The sequence below is a fragment of the Octopus sinensis genome, linkage group LG9 (assembly GCF_006345805.1).
Source record: "Octopus sinensis linkage group LG9, ASM634580v1, whole genome shotgun sequence".
In the NCBI taxonomy this organism is placed as follows: domain Eukaryota; kingdom Metazoa; phylum Mollusca; class Cephalopoda; order Octopoda; family Octopodidae; genus Octopus; species Octopus sinensis.
The window spans coordinates 22,808,998-22,828,976 of NC_043005.1; the positions used below are offsets into that span (position 1 = coordinate 22,808,998).

General features: G+C 37.1%; 1 protein-coding gene across 1 annotated transcript in view; it reads right to left on the reverse strand.

Moving 5' to 3' along the window:
• Positions 1-19,979, reverse strand: part of LOC118764795 (MFS-type transporter SLC18B1-like) — a 114,976-nt gene that overhangs the window by 10,649 nt on the left and 84,348 nt on the right. The window contains exons 9-12 of the mRNA XM_036505821.1: positions 18,112-18,245; positions 11,608-11,706; positions 8,486-8,580; positions 3,181-3,276 (exon numbers count right to left, since the gene is read on the reverse strand). Of these exons, the coding sequence (XP_036361714.1) occupies positions 3,181-3,276; positions 8,486-8,580; positions 11,608-11,706; positions 18,112-18,245 (424 nt within the window). The remainder of the gene's footprint in view (positions 1-3,180; positions 3,277-8,485; positions 8,581-11,607; positions 11,707-18,111; positions 18,246-19,979) is intronic.

Here is a 19,979-nt window from a genome sequence, read left to right on the forward strand (position 1 = left end):
TAGTTATCCCGCAGCAATGTTTCTGTCTATAGTTCATGTCATAGATCTTTGGGCTATACCCTTCAGCGGAATTAATAAGATATTTATTGATTTGTAATTCTGTGATCGGTTCCTCGCATGGGACAATACTAGCTATAAATCAGTATTCTATCTGGGGGCACATTTTTCTCTTACACTGTGCAACACTCAATATCCTACAAGAGATCTGTGGCCATTTTTATATGCAAAATGACGTGGGAAATCCATTTCTGGTCTTCTTTTTGTTGAGTTAAGCATGGTTTCTACAGAATTGTCACTGTATACCCTTTTTGTCACTATTATTAAATAAAATTCTCTACCGCATTGTAACCAGTGTACCCATTGTTTTATCGCCTCCAGACTCAGGGTGTGTGGCATGTTCGTGTATAAGTTCGTCACATCGAAGCTTGCACGTATGTTTTCCGGAACACTGGGTAGAAAACTACGGGGAATTCATAGAAAAACGCTTCAAAACAGACTTTATCACCAAAGTCATCCAATTAATACTTGAAGAAAACACATTCACATTAACAAGACATCCCGACAGATAAAGGGCACGGATATGGGCACGAAATTCGCACCTTCATATGGCAACTTGGTTATGGATTTCTTTAAGAACAAACAATACGAGGAAATAGGGAAAAATCTTCGAACACGACTTCAGAGAAGACATCAAGTAAAAGTGGAAACGCTACCACGATGACTGTTTCATCTTTTGAAACAGGTCAGAAGAAGATCTACGAACATTCCACATCCTCAGCACGCTTCCCCCATCTATCAACTTTACGACAGAAACCAGCTATAACGAACTTCCCTTCCTAAACATCAACATCAAGATACACAACACCATCGTCACAACAGATATCTACTACAAAAAACCGACACACACCAACATTTAAATTTCTACTTCTGCCACCCATCCCACATAAAAAGAAACATTCCATGTAGTATGGCAAGACGCATAGTGGTCGACTCACAAACACGCCAAATAAGACTAAATGAACTTATAAACTTCTTACTAGAACAGAAATACCCACTCAAATTAATAGAAAACGGAATCTCAAGAGCAATGAAACTGGACATCACACAACTCAGAACTCCAAAAAAGAAAAACAAAGAAAATATCATCCCATTCATAAACACACAAGCCTGGAGTTACCAACATGTTTCAAATTATACAATCAAACTTACCAATAGTCCTACAAAGCCCCAAAATGGGAAACCGATTAAACAAATACTGCTTAAGAAACAGTAAACTCCAAGAGAAAAACCTGAAAAATCAGACAAGAGCAAAATTCTCATCAGAGAATGAAACCGAACTCTTTGTGAAAGAATGTGGAGATAGTAGATGTGGGATCTGCAGTAACCCTATCTACAAATATATAGAGGAAAACAGCCAAATAAAATTTAAGAGTGGACACACATTCAAAATAAATGCAAACATGAATTGCAAGACACAAAACTTAATATATTGCATAACCTGTTCCACATGCAAGGAGAACTATATAGGTGAAACTGGCAATTCTTTATGCCAACGAGTCAGAATTCACTGACAACATATCCGACAGGGAGAGCTGCAAAAAATTCCACTAAGTAAACACTTAGAAACATCTGGAGAAAGAAGACTCAAGATCTTTCCTTTCTATAAATGCCCAAGGAATGACACCTTCTTCAGAAAAAATATGGAACAACACTTCATAGCAAAATTCCCCCCCATACTGAATGGCTGAAAATATGAAAATCACATCAACTTCCTTATAAACCCATCTGGAACCCTAAGATATATGCATGTGTGTGTGTGTGTGTGTGTGTATGCATATACATAGATAAAGACATTTTTGCATCCAGATTTTCCAACCCATACCGGCATGGGAATCAAACATTGGACAATGATGATGATAATAATAATAAGTCCAGACAATTTTTTGAAAAATAACTTTCATTATTCTTCATCAAAACAGACCCCCCCCCCCCTTAGAGTAACCACCTGGTCTTGCCATTTTCACAAGAATCAACTTCTATTGAAAGCCCATCTTCTATTGAACTGACCAACTGTATAGATATAAACACATTTTTTCTTCTTTCTTTCCTTCAATTTTCCATTGACATTAAGAAAAAGCACATTTTTTCACTTTGCAAACATTTTTCTTTCAAACCCCTTAGTGAGCTGGCTGAACCAAAGTAAGTCTCTGTTCCAGCCACCAACTTAAAAATATTCTTTTTCTTTATCTCCTGTTCAAAACACTTCCTTTCAGATACACAGGCACATGCACGCACGCACACACACACACACACACACACAATTATTAATTGACACTTGAAAGCAAGAGAAATAATATTCTTAAGATTATAGAACTGGAAAAGCACAGGGCAAGTTATTACACTTGGAAAATATTGCAGCTAAGAATAAAATTTCAAATAAAATATTTAAATTTAGAAAATATTAGCTTTTATTTAAAAATTTATTACAAGTCACTACCACTTCTATTTCTAATTACTTGCTACTTCTATTAAAAATTTAAAAAATAACTTAAAATATTTTTTGCACTTATTAATTAATAATTAGAAATTTGAAAATAGGCTATAAAAATAGTAGTAGTACATAATTTTAACAATAAATAGAATAATTCAAAAATTGGTTATATATTACAGTAAAATCTACCTATAACAGTAAATTTGCTTGAGTTATTGCCTAAGTTATTACGAAGTCTTCACATTTTTAGTCTTGACCCGATGCCTATTTTTTACATAATGAATTTGTCTATCATTTATACTATTCTACTTTGCGTAAAACTTTAACGATATTGGTACTTCTGGCTCTCATCTTTTCAATATTCTAGTGTGTCAGTATTTTAACTAAATGATGGTACCTTTTTTTAATTATAATGTTACGTTTTTAATATTCAAATTTTATCCTTCGCTGCAATCTTTTAAGTAAAAATTTTCTTGTTCTATACTTTACCAGATGTAATAACTTGTATTGAACTTTTCCAAGTGAAATACCTTATCCTGTACATTTCCAGTTTTATAATTTTAAGAATATTATTTCTCTTGCTCGCATTTTTCCATGTAATGTGTGTGTATGTATATATATATATATATATGGTAGGACAAGGGGAAAGAAAAAGAAAGAAGTAAGGGGAGAGATATAATTTTACTTACCAAACATACTTACAAATCAACCGATATATTATCACGGATGACAGGTTATAGAAATACCCAAATAGCAGAATAGCAACGACATCCAACCAAATATATCTGCAAGGAATCAAAAAGGGTGATCTTAAGACAGACTAGAACATGTGTGTGTAGTACGTGCGCGTGCATATATATATATATATATATATATATATATATATATATATATATATATATATATATATATATACTACTTATCTCTGTTTATCTGCCCGTATTTAATCGTCTTTATTCCAAAATCATGTGGAATATTTCCTTAGAGGCTTACTACATCAAAACGAAGTAAAAGTGAATTCGTTTCTGTTATTTGGGAAAGATAGGACAGGAAGTCGATGTAGAGGAAAGCTATAGCACTGAATAATTTAGAAAGTATATTGAAAAGGCATGAAAGAGATACCTTGACGACTGCTTTTAATCCGGACAGAATCTCTAAATACTCTGGAAAATATCAATATCCGCCTGAACAACCTCCCTCCTCGTTTCTTTTCACTCTCACATCTATTAATATTTTTCAATATTTTTCTCCCCATAAAGAAATTTTATGGAATGATGTCAAAGTAACACACGTGTAGTCCCAACCGAGCGAGGGCATTTTATGTGTGTGTGTGTGTGTGTGTGTGAGGGTAAAAACATCTTTAGTGTTCATATTAATCAGTCAAATGTGATGCTTATTTGTTCACGGTATTTTGAATTATTAAGGTTCAAGAGCAATGTCCACAATATTTGCTTGTAACTTTGTGAATTTTTTTACATACAGTTTTGAAATTTTTCCAGTGGATGCTTTATATGCCACTGGATTAGAGCTATGTAATTTTAGCTGATGTTGCTGAGTAAATTTGACTTTCATGCGCAGATAATTTTAATTAGCAGGTGTAAAAGCAATAACATTGAAAGTCTTAATGTATCTTACTTGTTTTGTTATTAAAATTATCCCAGATGGCAACCGACAAACATTTTGCCACTTTTCAAGATGAGGTACATTAATTTGAATTAATTAAAATACAAGTATAATCGGTACAAGATTTGATTCTTTCGGTAAATATTTCGTACATAGGTGTAGAATAATTTCTTTCCATAGTTTTTCCGGGTGCATTCAACGTATCTGACCTCCAAACATGTCACAAGCCACTTTTTTTCCCGAAAGAAATGTGGGAGGGGGGGGGGGATCTCGAAGTTTCCCACCAAGGAAGTTTTGCTTCGCAGGTCTTTTTTTTCCAGATTATTTTGCATGCTTTCAACAAATATGACATCGAAGACATGCGTAAACGGCTCCTTTTTCCAGGAAAGGAAAGATTTGGCTGCTATTTCTAGCATGCCCTGCTACCACGTAACAGCTGTTTGCGTTCAAACCGAAATATTTACCAACTTTTTTCCTTCTACTTATTTTTTCCACTTTATGGAAGTCAATATTTTCTCTGTTGACATCCACTTCAGCGAGGTCACAGATCAAGTGGAAAGACATCAATCACTGTTTCCTCTTGACAGGAAAAAGAAATTTTCCGCTCTCTTTGCAAAAAAACAAGCGGGTGTATTTGGTTTCAAATCCAGGCAGGGTCAAACGAGGTCCTACAAGTTATTTATAATAAGTGGCGTTATATCGAGGTTTAAAGAATGACGCGTACAATATTAAATGTGCTAAGACAATCTGAAAACAGGAACTTTTAAATGTTTACAGTTTTTGCGAAATTTTTGCGTTAACGGACTTAACAGACGCTAAATATAACGGAAGTTAATTAGTCCGATAATGATTTTTAAAGTTAACTTAAAAATTAAGTCGTTAACATAAATGTTAATTTCGTTAATTAACGATTAACGGATTAACGGACTTACGCCCAGCTCTATATATTTAGTACCATTTTCTGTACCCATCTTAGTGCCTTTCAAACATATCACCCCACCTCCCACTCCTCACACATATTCAATCCTTACATTCTTATATCTTCCTATCCCTCTTCGACTCCCCTTCCAACCTCCTCATAATATCTTGACCACCATCAAACATTCCTTTTTCATTTTATCTTCTTCTTTCTTCTTTTCTTTCTTTCTTCTTTCCTCACCTATTCCTTTTGACCATTCTCCTCATTTTAACATACATGTATATTCTCTTCTCTCTATCTACTGAATACTATCACTACTTTCTCAAAATTTCATTCACACCACATGACCCCTTTGAATGAGCAGCACATGGAATCTTCGTCTCTACACTTTCCATTTGTAATAACAAAATATGAACTCTTATCGGAATTTACATACCACGAACAAGAAGCATTTCTACCATTTCTACACACTGCTTTCTTTGGATAATGGAACTGCAACTATAGCATCCTACATATATTTTTATTTTTACTGTTATTCTCTTATTTCTTTTTATACTTCTTATTTCTATCCTTTTTCAAAATAACTCCTTATATTGAACTCTACTGTTTGCCTCTATTTAGCCCTTTCACATCTTCTCTGATGAAGGGATATCCCTAATATCCCAGATACAGCTGTACAAAATTCCACACAGCCTTGGCTTTGTTGTCTCATTTTATTTAACAAACACACACACACACACACACACACACACACATGTATGTATGTATATATATATTAGAAATATTGAATTTCTAAATGTCTGAAAGAGACATGAGCGATAGAGTGGTTGTATACTGTCAACATAACGTGACAGTCCCGTAAAGGGAATTACAGGGACACGTTTCCTGTGTCCTTATATTTGCGAAGGGGAGGCAAGCACCATCACCAGCTAGAGCTAGCACCTAGAGACATGCATGTTTCTGAGTCTTTGCTCGTCATCAGTCCAGGGTAGCCAGTCCTGCTAGTTGAGATGCCTGCCAAGGCTTCGCAAATATATATATTTTCAGTGAAATCTATTCACTGGTCACCGAAATTAGAAATATTGAATTTCTAAATGTCTCAGAGAGATATGAGCGGTGGTGTTTGCGCAATTTTCTATGCCAAAGTTTGGTAAAAGTCCTTCCAGGATTTTTCAGATGTATATCACTGCATATCTCCCCGCTTTCGTTCTAGGGAGTAGAATCTTCACTTTTTCAGCCTTTTTCAGTAGCTGACAGGTTACATTGAGGTTATTTTCTTTGTATATAATTTTATACTTGGGGGCAGTAGTCTAAGTGGCCGAGGGCTTATCCAGAAGACCATCATGGTTTCCTATTCCTTCATTCCGAAAATTCGGAGAATCCATTCGGCCAACAATCTCCATGTTTTGTTGTTCTTCTTACTTCAGTTCTTTTGGATTGCTGTGCAGACAAATGGGTCTTGCTTCCATACCTGTAACACAAAGTCATCTACCTTGAATGCGGAGCTTTAAGGTTTTCATAGCACTTTGTACATTTCACAGCTCTGAAATTGTTTTGTGGTTTTGCTGGATCATAATGAGTTGAATTTCCGCAGCGATGGAACCTGACCACATACCGCAGAATGTCATATCTGCACTGACTACCTGCTCTTATTGTACCGCGAATGTGACACAATTTGAGCAGATTATTAAATCAGATGTGACATTTCACCGATAACCCTGACACTGAATCTACTCTTGTTTCTCCAGCTTATAGGCAGGTGCGTCGCTTTGTATTTGGTTTTGTACTATCACCCCTTCTGTTTTAAAAAGGAATATTAACTCACATGAAATATATGCCAAGGCTGCTTCCAAATCATAGTTGAATAGGACAAGAAAATCAACTATATTTTTGGTAAGAGATACATTGCTTTCTACCTCACTGACATGGATTTACGGAAGGCTTGCCACAGTTCGGTGAACAAAATACTAGAAGGCTTTCAATCTTTCAACAAAATGTTCTATACTAAAAGTTTCCTCTTCAAAAGAACACAAGCAAAAGACATGTTTTACTTATTCGTGTTTATATCCTAAGAGCATGTATTTGTTGTTGTTGCTGTTTTTGACAAAAATTCTAATCGGTGTAGTCAAAATATCTGTTTTCTTTTAGTTCGTGTTTACAATTAATACTTTGCGTTTCAATTAATTCAGCATTCTGAAGGGTTTTTATTCTGTATGTGAAATGTATTATTTTGTACATTTTCAGTTTTGTTTTTGGAGACATGGTGTAAAATTCTCATGACTATTTTTCTTTTACTATATTATGTCAGTAGCGTGAGAGAAAAGAAATTTTGTTCAAAAATATACAAAAACCTTATTTCTTTTGAAAGTCCAAACTTTAGAAATTTATCTCTATGCGAGTATTTTGGGGTAAAAACTCTATTTCAAGTGTTAAAATCATTTTTTCTTTTTGTAAACAAAACACTTACATACGTCGCATTGTATAATAAAAATATTAATCCATCACTTCTCCGCCCCCTTTTTTCTGAGAGGCACCTTCTCCATAAGATCCTATCAGAAGCAATCGTCATTAGACTTAGCGGCTGGATTCCCAAGCGTGATCAACAGAAAGTATGGATATTATAGAACCATCTCGCTCTCGGCCTACCTCAAGTCTCCTGTTGGTTGGGGTATTTTGGGGTAAAAACTTTATTTCAAGTGTTAAAATAATTTTTTCTTTTTGTAGATAAAACGTTTACATACGTCGCATTGTATGATAAAAATATTAATCCATCATTTCTCCGCCCCCTATTTTCTGAGAGGATCATGGTATTAAAGTCCCCACGCACCTTCTCCATAAGATCTTATCAGAAGCAATCGTCATTAGACTTAGCGGCTGGATTCCCAAGCGTGATCAACTGAAAGTATAGATATTATACAACCATCTGGCTCTCGGCTTACCCCAAGTCTCCTGCTGGTTGGCTCGGCTTGAAGAATCCGACATGCAATTCTTTCCTACAACATTCTAATCATATGTCCGTAGAACCGAGCCTGTGACTTCTCAGAGTGGAATACGAGTAACTCGATCTGGAGAGGTTTCCTGATCTCCAGGCTATGCACCCTGTCGAGTAACGTTACTCCAGAGATCCCCAGGAGGAATCCCATTTTGGCCACTGTATTCGCGATCGTATTCATTAGATCATTACCCGACATTCGGCTTTGTATCCGTTCGGTTTCTTGTTCTTCAACAAAAGTGCATTCGGCATCCTGCCCGCGCATGAGTACGAACACAGACCAATGTATACAGATATAGAAGGTTGAATTCCTCTTGATCACATATTACAGAGTAAGATGTACATTGCCAAGCCAATAAACATAGATACACTACAGAGAGATAGATTTTGAAGCAGTACCTCTGCGAGTCATTATTGTTTTTATTATCAGAATTTTATAAAAATCGTACGGACAACTTACTTGTGTTCTATTCCCAAGAAAGGCGATGGACCGCAGAGCAATAATGCACTGACAAGTATAATATTTGACACAATGAGCAGACTTTTCGAATCTGACTGAAAGGAAAATAAACACATTAATTAGCTATTCAGTATTCTGAAATATACTAATATATCAATATTATACATAGTGTTAGGAAATTATAATTTGTAATGTTAAGTTAAACAGGTAAATAGTTTTTCATGTTGACTGTAAGGTCAGGATGAAGTCCATTGTCAAAATAGGGGAAGCTAGGTGTTATTAGCCAAAACTGTGAAATTATAACAAATTCGCTAGACCTTGGCCAACCTTTATAAGCAGAGATAATTTCCCCCTACCCACCCCGTTTTTGTGACAGTTTTTTTTTTTTTCTGTGAGACAAAGTTGTTCAATTAGATTCTGGAAGCTATGATTGCCTGTTTAGTTTATTCACATTGTGCTTCGTGTTAGGCATTTAGGGATTTATTTTTTATGCTCCAGGAATTCGCCAGAACTTTTGTCAGATTTAAAATAATTTCGTGTCACATCTGGGTGAGTACAAAAATTCTCTTAAGTTATGATGTTATAATATTTATGCGAATTTCGAACCCTGCATTTGTTTTAGGTTGTGTAGTAATTTTGCTAGCTATTTTCTGTTAAGCTGGCAGAAACGTTAGCGCGCCGGGCGAAATGCTTAGCAGTATTTCGTCTGCCGTTACGTTGAATTCAAATTCCGATGAGGTCGACTTTGCCTTTCACCCTTTCGGGGTCGATTAAATAAGTACCAGTTACGCACTGGGGTCGATGTAATCGACTTAATCCCTTTGTCTGTCCTTGTTTGTCCCCTCTATGTTTAGCCCCTTGTGGGCAATAAAGAAATATATTTTCTGTTAAGATAAATGTTAAAATTTGTATAAATAGCAAAAAGGTGTATGAATTTAATTTTTTCATGTAGCCAATTTTTTGTATTAGACAACTAACTGTAAATTTTGTCTACTCAGCATGCTTTTAGGAAACAGTTTTGTGTGAATTTATAGCAAACTAAATTTTTGTTTGACTATTTAATTTTTTTACTATAATTATTGATGTAGCCTGGCAGCCGTTTGTTATGAACTTTTAGTTTAACTGATTGCTTTGACATTAGATTTATGTTTAGAGGTTCGAAATCCAAGGTTCGAAAACCGAATTTTTACTAAAATGGAAATCCAGATTTTCGGGATCCATATTTTTTGAAAACCAAATTTGTGAGGTCAATTATGGTGAAACCAAAATTTGTGAATCCAGAGTTTCCGATCCAAGTTTGTGAAATCAAGTTGGTGAAGCCGGGATTTTGAGTCAGAATTTCTGAACTGTATATATATGTTACCTTTGTAAATATTTTGACTGCACGTCTGGTGTTGCATTGGTTTGTTTTTGTTCATATATATTTGTTTTGTATGTAGGGTGTTTTTTTATGCTGACAATTGTTAATAATATTTTACAAAAGACTGCGTGGTGTGCTGTTTGGGGTTCAGCTGATCTTTGTTGATTTTGTAAATTCGGGTTATGGCCACGAGGTCGTAACAATAGTCTAGCTGTAGTACAATTTTTAGTATAGGTATTCAAGCAACTGACTTTCGAATCGTTAACAACCATCAATTTTGGCATAAAGTTCGCCGATCCTCCAAGGTTATCTAGCTAATTACAATCCTTGGAACTTATATGTAACCGAAACATTACTAGCCATTCCTTTCACTACATATCCCACCTTCCTTGAGTAACTCAAACCTTACACTCTCTCTTACATCAATCTATTCTCTGAAGTAACAAAATGGAAGTAGTTCATACCTTACACCATCTCCTAAACTAACCATCTCTGTAGGATTGGAATAGAAAGTGCAAGAGAGAGAGGTTACAGTTTGGTTTGCCTTCTGTATCCCTGCCTCATAACATTTCCCCCATATGTAAAGTGATGTCAATGTATGTCAGATGGTCTTAGTGTCACTAAGGAACTTTTTCAAGCTGAAAATCCTAGTCATATTTCCCTCAAATCACACCCAATTTTTTAAAAATAAATGTTATATCGAACAACGTAATTCCTGATCTACAGAAACACTTTTCCTCATAGATCAGTTCGGTCAAGACTGATCTGGGGTTAAGCAGCAACATCAGTGGAGGCGCAATGGCCCAATGGTTAGGGCAGCGGACTCACGGTCGGAGGACTCGCGGTTTCAATTCCCAGACCGGGCGTTGTGTGTGTTTATTGAGCGAAGACACCTAAAGCTCCACGATGCTCTGACAGGGGGTGGTGGCGACCCCTGTTGTACTCTTTCGCTCCAACTTTCTCTCACTCTTTCTTCCTGTTTCTTATCCCCGACTTCCTACGCAACCGCTGAGGCTGGACGCACATTCATCCATCAGTTGATGCTCTCGGTATCGGGGTTTGACCTACTTTCTCTTCTGCGGGTCTTACGAATAGCAAAGGACCACGTTTCGGACTTCCCACTCTGGGACGAAGACCGCTTCGCTCAACAGCAACAACAGCAGCAACAACAAATCACATCAAGGCCCACTTTGTCTTTAGTTTTTTTCAGAATCCCTAAATAAAATATCATTCTATTAGTGATATCGCTTTTTTCCCCCGCTCCTTCTGTCTGTCTTTCTCTCTTCTCAAAAGAATCATCTGTTATTAAACACGGAGAAGATTGATTTCACCAAGACTAAAATTGCTAAAGATATCCGGTATGCCACAACGACGCCCCTACAACTCCATCAAGAGGGCTCAAGGCGAAGCATAATCTTCCTATCATAACTATGTACAACAAAGCAGACAGCATAAGCTAACGTTCAGTGCTTTGTTATGGACAGCACGTAACACTATCCAGTGCTGATACATTAGGTCTAGGGCATCATATATCCGCGCTAAAAGCATTTCTGTAGACACTATTTATAGCTATATGAATTACACTAGGGTATGCTGAATGTCATGTCTAGGGACACAGTCATAGCATACCCCTGACAGAATATGAACCTGTGACTAAAAGTAGCCCCTACCGACCTACTTAACAACTTTCAAAAGTATTTTCAAGTTTTAAGTATATCCAGAAGTATATCTTGAAACATCACTGAAACAAAGGAATACTCACTATTTTATACACTATCCGAGCGTTCAATAAGGATGCGAGGCTATAACTGATACTGAGCAGCAAGTACATTACTCCTATCTCCGTCTGAGAAAAAGAAAACTTAAAAAGACAAAAAGAATTCGCTTCGTTAGTCTAACGTTTAATATTTTCAAAGGGAAAAACGTTTGTTACCTTTATTGACTTAGGTCGACCTTTGACAGACACCTTTCCCTCAGCCTATTTCTGGACAGGTACTAATAGTAATTTAAACACTAGATATATTCCCATTTTGCTGCCATTCTTTGCTCCGTAGAACAAGACTTTCACACAAGAATATTAGTTTCTGGTGAAAGAGACAGGATGTTTTGTGACATTTATTTAGACCTACTTTTCCTTTTGAAAGTCGTGTCTCGACGATATTGACTTTATTGTTTATTCGAAGAGTAATTCAAAGGAATTAATACGATCGTCAGTTCAAGTCTGTCGAATTATGTGACCTTTAAGGCGATGAGCTGACAAAAACGTTAGCATGCCGGCGAAATGCTTAGTGGTATTTCTTCTCTTTATGTTCTGAGATCAAATTCTGCCGAGGTCGACTTTGCCTTTCATCATTTCGGGGTCGATAAATTAAGTACCAGCTGTGTATTGGAGTCGATCTAATCGACTGGCCCCTTCCCAAAACATTTCGGGCCTTGTGCCTAGTGTAGACAAAAAAAAGAATGATGTGACCTTTTACCTATGTAAAAAGTCCTTCTTTATGATTTGCAAAATACATCGAAATTTTCTTTTTCGTTCATCATAAAAAGAATTAGATACGTTTTTGGAAATCATGCATTTTTCGGGGTCGATAACTTAAGTACCAGTGAAACACTGGAGTCGATATAATCGACTATTCCCCGTCCCCCGCCAAATTTCAAGCCTTGTGCTTATAGTACTAAGGATTATTATTATTATTATTAAGGTAGTGAACTGGCAGAATCGTTGGGACGCCGGGCAAAATGCTTAGCGGCATTTCGTCTGTCCTGACGTTCTGAGTTCAAATTCCGCTGAGGACGACTTTGCCCTTCATCCTTTCGGGGTCATTAAAATAAACACCAGTGAAACACTGGGATCGATGTAATTGACTAGTCAACTCCCCACAAATTTCAGGCCTTGTGCCTTTACTAGAAAGGGTTATTATTGGGTTTGTACATAATTATTGCGGCTTTTTTTTCAACAAAAGCAATAACAATAAGTAACAAAAACATCTTTAAATGATTATTCCAGATTTAAATGATTATTCCAGCATATTCACCATCTACTTCAATTACTGCTTCCCATTTGCTTGACAGACGGTCAGACTGTCATTTAAAGATGGTTTTGTTGATTTTGTTGTATAGAATTTGTTGAAAAAAGCTGGGATCTTTTCTTTTTGAAAGCCAGATTTTTCTAGTTAACTAAATAATTTGAAACTTCGTATACTGGTAGAATGTGTCAAAAGAAAACAATAATTTCAACTAGTTTTTTTTGACAAAAATGTATTTTATAAGTTTAAACGTAGTTTAAATCTGCGAATTTTAACCAATCGTATTGTCTGTTTTCATTTGAAATTATTAGCTGCATAGTGTTAATGTGACGTAGATAGCTATTTTGTGAGTGGGTAAGCAGTAAGCAAACAGCTGTGGTAGATGTGGTTATTATGGCAGTGGTGGTAGTGGTGACAGTGGATGTGTATGATGGCAGCAATTATGGTGTTGGTGTTTTTGTAGAGGTGGTGGTGGTGGCAGTGGATGATGATGATGATAATGATGATAGTAGTAGTAGCATTGATTATGTTAGAATGTCTCATGGATGGTAGTGTTGGTGTGTGTGTGTGTGTATGTATGGATCAAAACAGTTTGATTCAAATTCTGTGGTACTTATATATCATACATACATGTAGATATAACATATATATTGTATGTAAACATCTTTTATATATATATATATATATATATATATATATATATATATATAATGTATGCATCTATAATACGCACACATTATAAATATATACACATATATGCATATGCATTAGAATATGTGTGTATAGGTGTGTATATATATATATATATATATATATGCATATAAATATATATATATATATGCATATGTTTGTATACATGTGTGTGTAGCTATTTAGGATCTACACAAATTTTATATATACTCCACGAAGTTTACGATAAGCGGAGATGTTTATATTTTAGCTATTTACATGTTTACGTTAACTACGTCACAAAATAGCTGTTTACGTCACAGTATCAATATTTTGAGAAGCAGTAAATAATATGAGGCCGAAAGAAAGAATATCATTGGTTAAAATTCGAATTTTTAAACAACGTTAAACTTAGAAATTACAATTCCGTTTTCATTTTGGTTTACAATTATGTTTTCTTTTGACACATTCTACCAGTATACGAAGTTTCAAATTGTTTAGTTAACTAGGAAAATCTGGCTTTTAAAAAGAAAAGATCCAAAAGCTGCAATAATTATGCACCAACCCAATATTCTTAAGGCGGTGAGTTGGCAGAAACGTTAGCAAGCCGGGCGAGATGCATTGCGGTATATCGTCTCTGTGAGTTGTACGAGCTTGTTTGTTTGGTTTGTAGTACTTTGTGCTGCGTTTGCAGCAATTTTTTAGTTGTTGTGCTGTCTCTCGGTAGTACTGAGAGATGGCAGGTGGACGTCGTGTATATTCGGACCTAAGCGAAACTGAGTTGTCCTCTTCGGAGGAAGAACTGATTAAGGCAGTAAAGATGTTGGACGCAAGTCTGGAAAAAAGTTTTGCAGAGGCAACCGAGATGCGAAGGAAGAAAATAAACCTGGTAAATATGGAAAGAGACAGTAGAATGGCTGTAAAGGTGTGGAACGACGTGAGGTTGTCCCCACCGCAGACAAGGATGGAGGAAATCCAAAAGATGGTAACGTACAAAGTTTACTCAGTTGAGAAAAAAAGAGTCGATCACATGGAGGAGAAAGAATAGACAAGACGCTGATGACAGTCTGGTCAGATATTACCTACCTGGCCAGAAGTAGCAAGTTCGGGACGATTATTGTTCATTATAAAACAGAGGAAAGAGCGATCGCCCACATGGGCAAGAAGATTGCCAAAATCAAAGTGGAAGGGATTCCTCCTGAAATCGATGCGGCTTGGGTGGTGGCAGCTCTCTTTATTGAAAGAGAAAAAGAGGTGAAGGTAATTCAAGCGGAAGTGATGGAAGGAACAACATGGAAGGGACAAATCATCGAAATTACCGTCCAAGCTGAGGTGGAGGTCCTCGAAGTGCTTCCTGAGAACCTGTGGATTGGGGATTTGATACTGAAAGTGTGGGTGGAGGGCAGGATTCCTCGCTGCTTTAAATGTTGCCAGAAAAGCCACATAAGAGTGAACTGCCCTCCACCACCAAAAATGGTAGAAGAGCGCCAGCCATCACCACAGGAGAGGATACAAGAAGTAGAAAAAGAAACTCCAGTATTAGAAGATAGGGAATGGGAAATAGCCGGGAAAATAGAAAAAGAAAGTAAGTACTTGTGAACCCCAACCTACCCAGTGCCCTCCCTATCCCTTTTCACCACACCCTCCCCATGCAAACACCAAACCTACTCATTCCCCTCCAACAACAAAACAGAAAAGAAATGCAAACACACATGATGTAGATATGGCTCCCTCTCCCCCTGTTTGTTTCGCTTGCGTTTTGTATGCGGACGCGGAGGATGATGTAAACCTGGTGAGCGAGTGGAAAGATGTGGTTGAAGTGGAATTCTTCGATGTAGATGGTGATCCTATAATATGTCATTTGTTGAATAAGGCACCAATGGAGATAGTAAAAAAGTATGATATGGGTATTGAGTTGTGGAAGGTGATCGGGGAAAGAGAGCAATTGCCAAAACAGACCTAAAAAATGACTACGGTATTGAACTGCTGAATTTTAGATAACAATGATTGAACTGTAAAATGGTTTCAATGTAACCACTCGACTTCGGGGGTCGAGTTGGCTTTCCGTCTCATTATATCATCTTTTTCATGATTCATTCCTTTCCTTTAATTTTGCTTCTTTCTTTATGCCTCCTTTTAAAATTTTAGTTCCCCGATATTATGCACGTATCTTCTATGATGGCCCCTGGTGGGTAATAAAGAAATCGGTTATTTCGTCTGCCGTTACGTTCTGAGTTGAAATTCCGCCGAGGTTGACTTTGCCTTTCATCCTTTCGGGGGTCTATAAATTAAGTACCAGTTACGCACTGGGGTCGTTGTAATCGACTTAATCCGTTTGTCTGTCCTTGTTTGTCCCCTCTGTGTTTAGCCCCTTGTGGGTAGTAAAGAAATAGGTACTTCGCCCGTCGCTACGTTTTGAGTATAAATTCCGCCGAGGTCGACGTTTCCTTTCACCCATTCGGTGTCGATAAAATAAGTACTAATTGAGCACTGGGTTGATGTAATCGATATATAGTCCTCCTGTGAATTTGCGGACCTTGTTGAAACAGTTATTACTATTATTAAGGCAGCGAGCTGGCGAAATATATACTTTCTTTTTACTCAATCCAAATTTGCAGTGTGTGTATTTCGTTCTTACATTGTCACCAGACTCTTTCGGCCCTTGTGGCCATTAAAAGAAATTTTTATTATTAGATTGGCGGAATCGTTAAAGCGTTGGGCTACAGCTTTTTAAGCTGAGTGTTCAAATCTCGCCGAGATCAATTTTGCCTTCACCCTTCTGATTTCGAAAAAGTAAAGTAACGATCAAGTGATGGGGGTCGATTTAATCAGTTAACTCCTCTTTAAAAATTTCTGGCTGTATGCCTAATAATAACTTCAAATATATGTACAGTATCTGAAATTTGGAGGAGGAGTACTTCATTGGTACTTTACTTTATCAAACCCGACAGGATGAAAGGCGGAGGTCACCTTCGCCTAATAATTTTTGCAGGGTTGATATAATAAACTATCAGCCAAGTCTTATCAGCTCACTTATCAGCCTGTCACTGAAATTCTGGCCTTGTTCTTACGTTTAAAATTATTATAGGCAGTACATTGACAGATCTTTTCAATGTAGGATAAAATACTTTACGGTTTTTGTTCTAATACTGTTCTGAGTTCAAATCCTGGTGTCGATGAAATAAAGTACTCGTCAAGAATAGGGATCAATGACATCGACTTAATCCTGCTCTCAAAATTGCTAACCTTATATCAAAATTAAAAAAACATTAAAATGGCGGCGAGCTGGCAGATTCGTTAATCACCGGAAAAAATGCTTTGCGACATTTGTTCCGACTCTTTACGTTATGAACTCATATCCCATTGAAGTGAACTTTACCTTTCATTCTTACAGGATAAATAAAAGTAGGTCAAGTACTACGTCGATAGTTGTTGGTTTTATGCCATTACTAAGGTGGTGTGCAGGCTGAATCATTAGTGTGTCCGACTAAATGCTTAGCGGCATTTCTTCCGGCCCTTCACGTTCTGAGTTTAAATACCGCCGAGGTCAGCTTTGTCTTTCTTCCTTTTGGAGTCGATAAACTATAATACCAGTGAAGTACTGGATCGATGTAATCGACTAGCTCCACCCTCCCCACACACACTAAAAGTTTTACTGTGTGCCAAAATTTAAAACAATTATTATTGCTATAAATAAATGTTTCAAGTTTCGCCACAAAGTGTTCAAGTGGTACTTATTTTATCGACCTCGAAAGGCAAAGTCGACCTCAGCGAAATTTATACTCTGAACGTAACGACGGGAGAAATATCGCTAAGCACTTCGTCTCGCGCGCAAACGATTCAGCCAGCTCACCGCCTTATAATACTGTAAATAATCATTTCTACTAAAGGCACAAGGCCTGAAATTTTCGGGTAAGAGGACTAGTCGATTACATCGACCCAGTGTGTTACTGTTAGTCGGGTTGATAAATTAAATACCCGAACGGATGAAAGGCAAAGCCAACATCAGAACGTAGTGACAGACGAAATACTCCTAAGCATTTCGGTCGGCGCGCTAACGATTCTGTCATCTCGCCGCCTTATATTACTGTAAAAAATACTTAAATCAAGGCGGCGAGCTGGCAGAAACGTTAGCACGCCGGGCGAAATGCTTAGCAGTATTTCGTCTGCCGTTACGTTCTCAGTTCAAATTCCGCCGAGGTCGACTTTGCCTTTCATCCTTTCGGGGTCGATAAATAAAGTACCAGTTACGCACTGGGGTCGATGTAATCGACTTAATCCCTTTCTCTCCTTGTTTGTTCCCTCTATGTTTAACCCCTTGTGGGTAATAAACAGATATTTCATCTGTCTTTACGTTCTGAGTTCAAATTCCGCCGAGGTCAACTTTGCCTTTCATCCTTTCGGGGTCGATAAATTAAGTACCAGTTGCGTACTGGGGTCTATGTAATCGACTAGCCCTCTCCCCCAAAATTTCACGCTTTGTGCCTATAGTAGAAAGGATTATTTACAGTATTATAGGCGCCGAGCTGGCTGAATCGTTAGCGCCTAGAGTAGAAAAGAATAATACTTACATCTTTAAGATGATACCAAAGGAAAACTTCTTGAAATGCGTATGGTAGTGTAAGAACTACAAGAAGAAGAACGTTGTTGAAGATCTCCCAAGAATAAGTGAATCTTGACACTGAAGACCTTTCTTCTTTTTTATCTAAATAGGAAGAAAAAATATAACTTGAGGATTTGCAGAATGTTTAGTATCGGACGAAATATTTTACTGTATTTCTTCCAGTTCTTTACTATCCAAGTTCAAATCTTGCCGGCACAAGCTTTTATTTTCATCACTTCAGTAGTTTGATACAATGCAATATCAATCAAGTACTGGAGTGTATTTGATCGACTAACCCTTGACCGAAAATCTTTGGCTTTGTGCCTATATAAGACACTTGGTAACATGGAATCAGTAACTAGTCTCCGATGAATCTTTGACAAAAGCTGAAATCAATCATATCGATCTCACGTCTACGATAATGAAATACCACCACTTCCATAGTTTCAGGTGCATGGAAAGTGAATTATAAGCAGAAACAAGCGCAGTTTTCTGCCCTCTCCTTGTTGAAGTGTTGCGTAATCATTCATGGACTTCATTGGTTGATGTATGAAACATCCTGGAGCCTTTCATTAAAGCAGTGGAGGTGTCACACATGTGCAATAATGAGATATTGTCGTTTCCACTGCTTCAGGTACACAGAAGGTATTGTATAGGCAAGAGTAATTGTGATTCTCTGGTCTTCAGCATGGATGTGTCTCTTGTTGAAGTGCTCTATGGCTGAAATTACTGTCTTCATTGATTAATTTTTAAGAAATGAAAATATGCAATCAATATGCATTATACATTATACTGCTGTATTAAATCATATATTATATTATATTATATTATATTAGGCGCGGGAGTGGTTGTGTGGTAAGAAACCTGATTCTCAACCACATGGATCCGGGTTCAGTACTCCTGCGTAGCACCTTAGGCAAGTACCTTCTACTATAGCCTCGTGCCGACCGAAGCCTTGTGAGTTGATTTGGTAGAAGGAAACTGAAAGTATCTCGTTCTATATATATGTATGCATTTGTGCGTCTATGTTTGTCCACTCACCATCACTTGACAACAGATGTAGGTGTTAGTTCTATATTTAAGAGATGAGGAATTATGCACATTATTTACATTTGACGGATATTTGTCCTCATCTAGCTTGTTAACACAACGTTTCGGCTGATATACCCTCCAGCCTTCATCAGGTGTCTTAGGGAAATTTCGAACCTGGGTTTCCATTCCTATGGTGTAGTGGTTAAGAGAGCGGGCTACTAACCTCAAGATTCCGAGTTCGATTACAGGCAGTGACCTGAATAATAATAATAATAATAATGATAATAATAATAATAATATCGAAAAATACCTTAGGAATGAGAACCCAGGTTCAAAATTTCCCCGAGACATCTGATAAAGACTGGAGGGTATATCAACCGAACCGTTGTGTTAACAACAAACAAGATGAGGACTAATATCCGTCAAATATAAATAATGTAAATGGTTGGTGCGTTTACGTCCCCGTAACTTAGCGGTTCGGCAAAGAGACCGATAGAATAAGTCCTGGGGTCGATTTGCTCAACTAAAAGGTGGTGCTCCAGCATGGCCGCAGTCAAATGACTGAAACAAGTAAAAGAATAAAAGAAAAATGATATTGTATATTGGTTATATCATAATATACGTGGTCTATCCAAAAGAAAACTAAACTCTTAAAACTTCGTGCCAACCAACCGATGTAACATACTCCCAACCTCACTGCTGTGTTTTGGTTGGCTTTTCGCTAAATATTGCCACATCATGCCATGTCAGTCATCGACCAACACATGCGAGAGTTGACGTATAGTTAGTGCAAGTGGACGTCTG